The sequence below is a fragment of the Tachypleus tridentatus genome, chromosome 13 (genome assembly GCF_004210375.1).
Source record: "Tachypleus tridentatus isolate NWPU-2018 chromosome 13, ASM421037v1, whole genome shotgun sequence".
NCBI lineage: Eukaryota > Metazoa > Arthropoda > Merostomata > Xiphosura > Limulidae > Tachypleus > Tachypleus tridentatus.
Window position 1 is genome coordinate 50886838 of NC_134837.1, and position 13053 is coordinate 50899890.

At 35.3% G+C, this 13053-nt stretch overlaps 1 protein-coding gene across 8 annotated transcripts in view; it reads right to left on the reverse strand.

Annotated features, from left to right (window-relative positions):
• Positions 1-13053, reverse strand: part of LOC143240712 (uncharacterized) — a 98813-nt gene that overhangs the window by 26749 nt on the left and 59011 nt on the right. For all 8 annotated transcript variants that reach the window (XM_076483618.1, XM_076483619.1, XM_076483616.1 and 5 more), the window contains exons 4-5: positions 693-917; positions 249-436 (exon numbers count right to left, since the gene is read on the reverse strand). In XM_076483618.1, coding sequence (XP_076339733.1) covers positions 249-436; positions 693-917 — 413 coding nt within the window. The remainder of the gene's footprint in view (positions 1-248; positions 437-692; positions 918-13053) is intronic.

The following is a 13053-nucleotide window of genomic DNA, read 5'->3' on the forward strand; positions in this document are numbered from 1 at the left end:
TCTCTTTTCAATTTTAAACAGTTATTGGAATTAATAAGAGATGCACAAAAACTGAATTAACTGAATTGGTAGTTTAATGAATACAGTATACTATGAGAAAAAATGTTTAAATTCATTAATTAGTTTTATTCCTTTTACTGTTATAATAAACTATAGCTTTGCTGCAAATACACTGACAACAAAAATGCACAAGGAGGACATTTTGAGGAATTCAAAAGATACTATAAAAACAATCACATCTAACTCACTTTTCTAGTTTCTAAGGGATGGGATAGTTGATTAGGAGTGTGGGAGATTGTAATCACTGGTGGTGAGGCAGAAGACACTGATGGATCATTACTGGAGAGGTATGATGTGGAAAACATATGTTTTGGTGTTCCTGATGCTGAGACGATAACAGGTGAAGATGCTGGAGTAATGGATGTCAGGTCTTTTTCTAGATGGTGGATAAAAGATAGTAGAGTTATTACTACATTCGCAAAAAATTAAAAAGAACTTTTAACCTGTGGCATTTACACAGCATTACTTGTGATGACAATCAGTTTCTTAATCAATATGCTACATAAATAATGTAACTACATAACCAAACTGGCAAAGTACAGAACTTCACAATTTGAAAAACAATTGTTTTCATTAAATCAATTCCCTTAATTCTACATTAAAATACAAATCAGATCATGACACACACATACCTGCTACTGGATCCACAGCTTGCTTTGCTAGTTTCCGAAGAGCTGCAGCAAAACTTGAAGTTCTGGTGGCATTCAAAGCAGAATTACTACTTCCACTGTAGTGACCAATCATGTTATTAATATGTTGCCCAGGATGAAGGGGGGAAACAGCTGCCATAGTGTGAACACCAGGTTTGGGAGGGGCATGCATGGTTAGGGAGGGAGTCTTCGAGCCATGTGGTAACTCTGAAGACAAAATCAATCATCAGTTCAGGCAGTTAGCTCCAAAGATCTCCATAAAACTTAAGAGCTTCAAAGAAATTATGGATATATACACACACATAATACCATTCACATGGTTTTGACACACCTATCAATTTTGTCTTTTCAATTTCTAACTTTCAGTAAGAAACCCTCCATGCCATTATAATCAAAACAAGATATATAACTTGTGCTATTTTCCTTTATTGTTTGTGTATGTTATTAATTTCCTTCACACACTTGGTTGTGCATCAGATGAAGTTTTATATATTTTATAGTTAACCTTTCCACCACAAGTTAGGTGGGTTTAAAATGTAATTTCAACATTATTCAAATCACACAAAAAGAGCTCTCAGTGAAAAGAAAGTTAACCCTCAAACTACTGATTTGTCTTAAACTGTTCTTTACCAGTGGAGTCCATACATATTGTATCATACTAAGTATTGTTATATTTTTGTTCTCTACAACATTCAGTGTAAACATATGCCAAGGAAAAAAAATGCACAGTCACTAACATTCTTCATTAAGTTTGTAAGAGACACAAATAGTAATTAATGGAATAACTACAATATTAATGTTATATTCATTTAAATTGTACAAGTTAGTAAAGTCTCTCTAAACAACAAAGGCAAGAACTCAAAAGTGGTTTTGGTATGAAAAGTTGACAAGAACCCCCACTGGTAATTATACATTTGAACAATAAACAATTGTACTTTTTTCTGTATAAAACATCATATACTTAATCCATTTATGAAACAATTTATAACTAATGAAGGTCTCAAAACATTTTTTTTTTCTGTACCTGTTGCGTTCATATACAAGCAAAGCAGAAGTAAGGTTCCCTTATGAACTTGCTAAATACGTGAAGAAGGAATGATCTACATCTTTTCTGCATACCCCTACAGATGTGATTTTTAATTTAGGCACGTGCGCTATACACCTATATATGAACAATCCAGTCAACAAGTAGGTTAAACAATGACGAATTTTAATTTTTTAGCATAAATTTACACGAATTCAAAACAAAGTGTTCTACTTACAAGGGTTAATTGGAAACACCCACAAAAATGTTAGAACTCTGGCACCAAAGGTAAATCATTGTTGGAGGTCTATTAGAGTTTTTTGTAACACTACGTCTCACAACCAATCGCACCTTGACAGTCGGTCGCTACGGTCGCCAGCCAGCTGTCATTGTTGCGCTCTAACACCTGCCCTATGACGCAGCAGTTATCTCACGTTCGAGCCACAGGCGCTGTAGTAAAAGTGCTCGGTCTAGGCACGCGCCTCGCACGAGGCACGGCAGATAGCAGCAGGTGGTGCGGTGTGCAGTAAACGTTCTTCTGTGACACGAAGGTAACTAACACAGAACCTAAGTCCTCAACACTCTGTATGTATCTTCTGATTTTGTAGCTTAATTTTGACAAGAAAAATCACTTTATATGAACTGCTTTCAGGGGTATATATACAAGATCATAAGTTTCATACAAGGTCAATAATGCCCAAAACACTATTACACCGCAGTAATGGAATGTTGTTTTATAAAAATTATACTATAAAGCCTCGTACACTGTGTATTTATGTGTGTTTTTTCTTATCGCAAAGTCACATCGGGCTATCTGCAGTGTCCAACGAGGGAAATCGAGCTTCTGATTTTAGCGTTGTAAGCATAAAGACTTACCGCTGTCCTACTGGGAAGGGGGGGGTGAACTCGGCCAGAAAAAGCAATACCGTTATTGTGACACATGTGACGCATATAAAACAGTCAAAACCACGATAATATCCATAATACAGAATATCAAACGACGTACAAGCTATGAAGAACGAAAGTCATTTAAAAATAATCAAATACGCCCATTATTGGCGATCCAGATATTTGTCAAAAAACAATTGGCAACCTAGTTTATGTTTTCTGCGAATATAAAAGATGTGAGTAGTTTTGTGCGAAACATGTCATATATAACATCTTACATTCTGGTTAGGAAGTAAATACGCAGGATCACCTTCAAATGTTGTAATGTTTTCAAACCAGATCCAAAACTCTAGAGCTTTTGAAGAGCTAAGGATGAATAATAATAGTCAACTGTATGAAAAGCGCTCGAATGGTGGATCTCGTTTGAAAATGTTAACAACTTACACATACCTTATTAGGTCCGGTATGGCCATGTGGGTTAAGACACTCGACTCGTAATCTGAGGGTCGTGAGTACGAATCCCCGTCACATCAAACATGCTCGCCCTTTCAAACGTGGGGGGCGTTATTATGTGACGGTCAATCACAATATTCGTTGGTAAAATAGTCCAAAAGTTGGTGGTGGGTGATGATGACTAGCTACCTTCCCTCTAGTCTTACAATGCTAAATTAAAGACGGTTAGCGCTGATAGCCCTCATGTAGCTTTGCGCGAAATTCAAAACAAAACAAACCATACCTAACTGTACTCCACTGTATTAACCAGCCATCTCACATCCGCTACTTACTTCCTATCGTATAATTTGTATTTTTGCCGAAAATATGACGCAGAAGAACTTGAAAAATAATCCAAACATTGTCCAATCATTGCCTTGGTTAAAAACTTAAAACTGTGTACATAACGTTAATTTACAACCTTTTTATCACTGACATTTTAATAAACGTATCAAATCGTCTATCGCTCTTTGAAATTATGTATTGAACTGAAATATATCAGCCTTCTCTTTAGGAGTGGATTATTTTCTGCAGTTCTAATATGTTCAAAACAAAAGAATTCACCGTCTTGTTTGCTTGCTTCACAATTTTTATTCAAAGCTACACAAAGATCTAATACTAACCGTTACTAACCCTGAACCGAAACACTAAACGAAAGGCAATTAATCATCAACATCCACTGTTAATTCTTTAGGTTACTTACTCTCGTCTGGGGTTTTATTGTTACTCTTTCGACACGTCCATGTTTTTACGAGAATAGGCTACGAACCACAAATCCTCGGATTCACAGTCCAAGCACGCTAACCACAAGGCATTATCAAGATATAGTTATAATGCACAACACTAACAAAAATATAAAAAAAATTCAGTAACTCTGTACAACGACACCGACTTTCATAACCTAGAAACACTTCACAAGAATCGCATTTTTGGAGAACACTTTAAAAACCTGATATCACTATCACACGCTATAATACACTTTCTACTCATTCTCACTTCATTCTAGCTTCCAAAAGGGCTCGAGTTCATTTTTTCAATTACCTAAAATTTTGATGCAACATTAATTCTTAATATAACAAAACATTCACGACTTTATATTTTTATTTGACGAAATTCAAAATGTTAACGTATTGTTCCAACCAACATCCCGTTTAAACACTAACCATCTGTATATATATATCTATACGATTGAAAAGAAATAGCTTTAAAGTTTCACGAATTTCATAAAGAGTATACCGGCAGAAAACACCATTAACACCGAGGATACTGAAATGATAAAAGAAAGCTTTCTGATCTTCATAAGTAGATACCTTAGAAATGTATTGCCTTCCAGTGGTACAGCGACATGTCTGCGGACTAGCAACGCTAGATTCCAGATTTCGTGGTGTACAGAGCACAGATAGACGATTCTGTAGTTCGGTGCTTCATTACAAACAACAGATACGAGTATTTAATTAGTTGTACCGATAGCCCAGTTAACAGTTTACAGTGATCGTGAGTTTTTATTACTATGTAAAAACTTCCTTTTTGTTAATCATTATATATAAATATATATAAACAAGGTGGTACACATTAAAGTGATTTTTTTTTTACTGTATCGTACAGTAAGGTGCAATATGGCACCTGTATGAAAGGGAGGGGCATTCTGGTGAATAATATACATATTTTGATTCGTACACACGTTATTATTAAACCAATGTACACAGAAGTAAAATCAATATCGGTAATCAGTACGCGTTGTCAGCTATTATAATTATACAATGTTTTGATTATCTGAAACAAAAGTATACTTGGTTCGCTACAACTAGAACACTACCAGCAACACACCCTGTTCAGAAGAAAACTTACGACTATCATAAGACTCTCCAATCAAAAGAAATGTAAAGATCGAAAGCTGAAGAACAAAGAGAAGTTCGGATTTTTAGATTTTATTAGATAATTTGTCTGAAACTACAAACATTAATGCCTAGGTGAAACAAGGTTTGTCTGTGTAGATTAGCCTTACAAAAACCGCAGCTGCAATACCATGAAAATCACTTAACCCTTTTCTCAACTGCGGTTGATATAAAACGGTACTGGAGTAAGCGACTTACGGTTGACATCAGATGATGCGAACATTTTGAATGGGCCATCGTAAAAATTCACGAATCTTTGCACAAACGAAGTGTTAAAAGTAGGAAAGAATATAAGGACAGGCTGAGGCGTAGCTAGCACTGCGCAGTGGGAGAGGTCTTCTCGAGAAGATGTGGACCTTTCCTTCTGCACAAATAATTTAAGTGATTTTATACGAAAGTGCACTGCTACTACTACTACTAATAATAACAATAAACATACTGTAGGCATTTCAGGATGCTGAGAGCAATCGTTTGACCCAAACCCCATGAATACGCTCATGATGCGTATTCAAGTTTTAAAATACATAACACGAATAACGGCTGATTTACCACTACTGTTTCGCTCAGCTATAAAATCATCGACTTCTTTTAATACCAATAGGTACGACATATTACATCACGTTGAATAATTTTACGTCTCTGTTATCAACACTCAGCCTATTATCACTCTGTTTGATGAGCAAAAATATACACAACAGGCTATCTGTGTTATGCCTACTGCATGGATCGAACCTTAAATTTTAAAGTTATAAGCAACCTAAGTTTCTGTTGAGCCATCATCGTGAGGGAATGGGTGAGTCAAACACCATAACAAATGACCAAAAAACAAAAGGGTTAAGTCACTCATTTTCTTTGTCACAGTAAAATATGCAGGAGAGCCGAACCTTAAATAGTGGGATTAATCACAGTACTAGTGAAATTGAGTCATTTGTTTACTGTTAGAAGTCCTTTAACGAATAAACAGTGAACCCAGAAGAAAGTCTTGTCCATAAACAGTTTAGAAAGATATATTTAATAAGCAGATGGGGCCTCTGAACGACACAGATAATTCTTGGGTTAAACCTAAACAGTGTTTTCCGACATATTGGCACACAGAACATGTTTACAGGTTCAACGCAGATATGTTTATAAGCAAGTTTTAAAATGAGTTTTTTTTTTCTTAGAAAGAAAATCAAAACAAACACTATCAGTTACCTTTTGAATTTATACACAGACGTAGCAACTACACACTTCGGTTCGTTCAAGTTCTAAGGGGAAACGAGAGCAAATAAAAAGTACTTCACTTAGAATCTAAGTCTTAGATATAACATCACCAGCTTTATGCAACATCAAACCGTTGTCCATCACAATCTGCACCAAAATTACACCATGTCCTTTAAAATATACTTCTTTTTGTTTCTGCACAACCTTAATTTCAAAAAATTATTTATTTATTGCATATAATTATTATGGTTCAGAATGCAGTAGGAAAGTGAGCGCACACAAAAAACACACACGCTTCGCTATTTGCTAAGCACGGTTGCACTGAGTAATTGGCCATGTTTACCTACACATACCTTCCCCCCAAAGTCTTGGCGGTTCTGCTGGAAGTATATGTGTGTTAAGTGAGTCATCCATATGAAGTTTATGTTAAAACAAAGACTTTCACAAAAATCCTATAATGAAATATCGTAAGCACAGCTCCAGTAATCCTTTTCCTTAAAACTGCGTGTTTAACAGTTGTAGAAGTAGAAACTCATAAGTGTATTCCAAATTAGTAACACCTGGGTGTTGAAGCCACAGTTACAACGGTAAGTTATCAGAAACTGTAAAGAAACAACTTAGATATACATGTGAAAAAAAAGACAACCATCATACATCATTATATATCAAGGGTTTAATAAATATCCCCCCTTCGGAATATCCTCAGAAGAACCAGACTTCGTCACACACACTTTTAAATGAAATAATCAACATATAAGCAAACAGATAGTATTATTAATCCTTATGATACTGATCTTAAAACTACAATACTTTGAATGTAAACTACATACGAATATAGTTTATGTAAAATGTATCGAGAAAAAATCGATCAGTTAGTGAATGAACGCCACGCTCAAATTCTTTCCAATCGTCCTGAAATTACCTAAATGTAATTTATAAATCTATTATCGTGACATCAGGCAAGATGAGTAAAAACTTAAGTCGATTTTCAAAACCGGATGGAAATTGAAACGATTTTCGTCTAATCGATTTCCAGTACAGCGAGTGACATTTCCAAAAGGCTACCAAGCGATAAAAGCTAGAAAACTACAACAGTATATAAGTCAGATTATTATTTGAAAGGCTATACTTAAATATCAGAGGTTAGTGATAACAAGTTCACGAAGCAGTGCATGGATTTTTTAAAATACATTTAACTTTATTGTTTAAAGTTTGCACAGGAAAAAAAAGTTAACATATTAAAGGAAAGTGGAGTGGAATAATACCATGTGGCTTGATACTCAACTTTTAAAAGATAATCGTTAATAACCGTACATCTTACCAAAATTAAATTGGGTGGGTGGATATACACTAAGTAACAACAACCTGCATAAGACCACTGTTACTTAAGTTTGATTTCCTCAATATACGTTATATTGTTTTCCACGCTGACAAAAAACACTGAACCTTTTATTAACTATATAATTTAATTTGTATTCAGTGAGTGTTTTCTAGGATGTGAGATGCCAAATATTATAATGAATGAACCTTCTTAGTTAAAGCAGGTTAAACAGTTGAAACTCAAATGTCACGTTCTTTACTGATAGTTTTTAACTATTATCATCTTGATAACAATTCACATACAGCAATTGTCTAACTAAATCAAAGGCAAAGAAATATACTAAAAAAGATGGCAAACACTCACATTTGCGTGCTCACCAAAAGTCGTTGATGTCTTAACTTGTGGCCACGTGAAATTTCCCGAGACTCAGGTTTTTGGCGATATGAACCTTACATGCAGTCGTAAAAATGTTTGCCCATACACAGTAAAAGTGTTCATCCCAAAACGCACATTTTTTCTAAAGTTAACACAATCGCAGTTAAAATGATCTACCAGTAAAATACTGTGCTATCACTGCACGAGGCCCAACTATATTGTTGACACCATTCTACGTAACAGTGGCGGTCCGACCTAAGGTTCCGTTCATCGATTGAAGAGAATCCACTACGTATACATGGGAGCTGGGCAGCTGGATAGCAAGCTCGGCTCTCCAAACGTGACGTGAAAGACAACGTCGAGTGAGTGCTTGCGTTCTGTGTGCACTGTTACGTCACGCTTGCCAAATCCCAACCAGCTAGCATACCCTAACAATAAAGTTTTCTTCCAATACGACTAAAACGTATGGTATTTGGCGTGGCGAAATTTTCATGGTTCGTTTGTCAACTGCCAATGTCCTTTTTTAAAATAAAAAAAGTACAGAAACTTTATAGTATTACGTATTACCGTATTTCTACTCAAAAACCTAAAACATGTAATTAGAAGGTTTAATCTCAAAAACCAGTTTCAATAAAATAAAGCCTAAACCACTATTCTGTGACACTATCAACCGTACAACCACTATAAAGACACGTCCAACAGTATCACATGGTGCTTCACGGCCATTATCACGACAATGCTTTAAACGGTGACTTTCCCAACTGAATTATGGGTAACAGCACAAGGTACTTTGTCATATGTTAAACAGTTCGTCAAAGCGTAACACTATTTATTGAACGCAGAAAACACTTTTGTGTTGTTTAGTTTTATTTAAAATTATCGACTCTTGCATATCTATTAAGTTATAAATGTATGCATTAAGCTTGTATTGTTGGCCAGATACAGCTCACAATCTTCAGTGATTTTATTCTTCATTATTGACTTTTGACTTGCATATAAGTTAAACAAAATTAACTGATTTTATGTTGTTTTATTGGAGCAACAGATATATTTTATGACGAATCAAAAAGACGAAATGTTTCCAAGAGTGAGGTAAGAAGACAACTGACGCCCTTTCACAAGAAGTCCCGAGTTAAAATAAACTATTCAGAAGAAAAAAGTCTTCGAAACTCTTACCTCTATTTCGTTCAATCTCTTTTCGTTTTTTTTTGTTTTTGCGACTACCAATATATTAATAGTCAAGGTTTGACCTGTTTCTTCGTAACTGTTAACATATTACTTGTTAAAATATGAGACGTTTCTTCGTTATTGTCAACGAAATGAGTCTCACGATTTAATTTCTTCGTTATTATCAGCTTAGTGTATCATGGTTTATCAATTCGTGATACTGATCGTCAAGGTTTCAATGAATGTCACAAGTTAGTGACAGCCTAGTGGACGTAACGATTTAAATCGTTTTCGTCATGACCGTTAATACTCTGAATGTTGTGGCTTGAGTGTTTTTTTTTTTTATCGTGACTGTTAACACTTTGATGGGAAAGGTTTGAGTTCTTTACTTGGGTTGTTCCTTCGTGAATGTTAACGTACTGAGTATCACAGTTTGAGTCGCTTCTTCGTGACTATAAAGGCACTAAAAGTGCTTTTTTGCTATAATGGATATAACTTCATGTGATAAAGAAAGTTTGGTCAGCTCGAGTCTTTAAAAAGGCCATAATTCATTTTACAGACAAAATGAAGTACGGGTCGAGAAGGAAGAAACACAAAACAAAGAAGACCCAAGCAGTAAGGAAGATACAGTGAGTTAAATGATCAAATCAACTAAAGTTAATTATTATAAAAATATAAGGTGTGGAACACTACCGTGAAATTAAAATTTTCCCTGTAGAAAGAGAAACATAAAGTTTAAGAAAGACTCAACCCCGCGACTACACTCAGATACTTAGAACTTCTCTAGTTCATTTATTTTGTTACTCACCGTCCTTGATTACTTCTTATAAGGGTTAGCACACAGGATTACACACAGAAGTGCAATGAATTAAAACACACACAAACCAGTGATTTCGATGACGTAAGATTAACGAGTTATGGTAATCCAAAAGGCTGACTAAAATATTTATTTGGTTAGCGAGGTTAGGGGTTCCATTCGGCTAATATCAAACGTAACTTTAGAGAAAAGAAACACGCAAGTTAGTTACCAGATGACAATGAAAGCGTTAAATTTATTAATTCATAAACATAACGCAATATTGACAACCTTCAAACCATTTTTACTTTTAATGCGATCTTAACAGCCTCCAAATTATTTTTACTTAACCTCAATGCGATCTTGACAGCCTCCAAATTATTTTTACTTAACCTCAATGCGATCTTGACAGCCTCCAAATTATTTTTACTTTAACCTTAATGCGATCTTGACAGTTTAATCATTTTTACACGAACATGATATGATCTTGACAGCCTTCGACAATACAAAACCCACACATTGTGTGTATGTGTGCGTGTGTATATACAAATTGTTAAGAGTCGAGCATTAGTTGTTTCAGTATTTATTCCCACGACAGTGTTTGTCTGCACATTTCTATCCACAACACATTTCACTCAGTACTTGTATTCGAAACACAGTTCTATATTATTCACGTTTTGTACATCATGTTCGTATAACGTTATATTTTAATAGCAACAGATTTTTATTTTAAAAAGCTTTACATTTCTGCAGATGTAACTCAGTTTCCTATGAAAGACACTTAATAACATGTGTTTAATTTCAATAGCATGTTTGCTTGAAGTTAAGCACAAAGATACACAATGAGCTATTTGCGTTCTTCTCACCACGGGTATCGAAACTCGGTTTCTAACATTGTAAGTTTACAGACATACAGCACCACATTTTGGAACGTATGCGTATAATCGACCTACTATTTGTGTAGTCAAACTGTCCAAATATTAAACAACTGGGCTAAAAAAAATTCTAAAAACCATGGACACCTTTTTTTTTCTTCCAGTTACGTTGAAAATTTGACGTCTTGAGTTCTAAATATTTCCAATCTAGCATTGTTTTTATCCGCTAACAAAAAATAAATTACAGTGATAACAAAACCATATCACGGCGTAAAGGCCGTTTAAAAAAATATGTCTGTGTTACGTTTGTTTTAAAAACATTATTTTTTGTTACTTTTTTAAGGTCATACATTTTTATATTAGGCGTCTTTAGAACAGAATACAACTTGCATGATTATATGGTCATATCGTTACACGTTACTGAGAGTGTCAGTGGAGTGTGGTTAATTATGGTCATATCGTTACACGTTACTGATAGTGTCAGTGGTGTGTGGTTAATTATGGTCATATCGTTACACGTTACTGATAGTGTCGGTGGTGTGTGGTTAATTATGGTCATATCGTTACACGTTACTGATAGTGTCAGTGGAGTGTGGTTAATTATGGTCATATCGTTACACGTTACTGATAGTGTCAGTGGTGTGTGGTTAATTATGGTCATATCGTTACACGTTACTGATAGTGTCAGTGGAGTGTGGTTAATTATGGTCATATCGTTACACGTTACTGATAGTGTCAGTGGAGTGTGGTTAATTATGGTCATATCGTTACACGTTACTGATAGTGTCAGTGGAGTGTGGTTAATTATGGTCATATCGTTACACGTTACTGATAGTGTCGGTGGAGTGTGGTTAATTATGGTCATATCGTTACAGGTTATTGATAGTGTCAGTGGAGTGTGGTTAATTATGGTCATATCGTTACAGGTTATTGATAGTGTCAGTGGAGTGTGGTTAATTTACTCGCTACCCATTTCATATTGTTACAGGTTATTGATAGTGTCAGTGGAGTGTGGTTAATTTAATCGCTACCCATTTCATATTGTTACAGGTTATTGATAGTGTCAGTGGAGTGTGGTTAATTTAATCATTACCCATTTCATATTGTTACAGGTTACTGATAGTGTCGGTGGAGTGTGGTTAATTATGGTCATATTGTTACACGTTACTGATAGTGTCGGTAGAGTGTGGTTAATTATGGTCATATCGTTACAGGTTATTGATAGTGTCAGTGGAGTGTGGTTAATTTACTCGCTACCCATTTCATATTGTTACAGGTTATTGAAAGTGTCAGTGGAGTGTGGTTAATCGCTACCCATTTCATATTGTTACAGGTTATTGATACTGTCAGTGGAGTGTGGTTAATCGCTACCCATTTCATATTGTTACAGGTTATTGATAATGTCAGTGGAGTGTGGTTAATTACTGTCATATTGTTACAGGTTATTGATAGTGTCAGTGGAGTGTGGTTAATTTAATCATTACCCATTTCATATTGTTACATGTTATTGAAAATGTCAGTGGAGTGTGGTTAATCTGTCACCCATTTCATATTGTTACAGGTTATTGATACGGTCATTGGAGGTGTTGAAAGTGTCAGTTAATTTAATCATTACCCATTTCATATTGTTACATGTTATTGATAATGTCAGTGGAGTGTGGTTAATTACTGTCATATTGTTACAGGTTATTGATAATGTCAGTGGAGTGTGGTTAATTACGGTCATATTGTTACAGGTTATTGAAAGTGTCAGTGGAGTGTGGTTAATTACGGTCATATTGTTACAGGTTACTGATAGTGTCAGTGGAGTGTGGTTGATTTAATCGCTACCCATTTCTTACGCATTGGGTTCGAGTTCCAACTACCAGCCACAATACTTTTTTGTTATACGTTTTACTCAGCAGCATGATTGTGACACGTATGTTAGCATTACGTTCACAACCCCAATCCACAAAAGTTTAATGAAACTTTAATGCAGCATTGAGATCAACAAAAGTACTAAAAATAGAAAATTAAAAAATCATGAGAAACAGAGAAGAAGTGCCACCACTAGGGAAACGTATTAATTGTTCTGCAATGATGTCACATTCTAGAAAGCCTCAACTTTTTGTTGTACAGTTATCACTTGTGGAAACTACATGTTCACAAGTTTGTACATTGTTTGTTAGATGTCGGGTAAAGCTGCACTGGCGCAAGCCATCCCGAATACTAAAACGGTATACTAGAGGGAAGGCAGCTAGTCAACAATGATCACCGCCAACTCTTAGGATGCTCTTTACCATCGAGTAGTTGGATTGACTACATTAT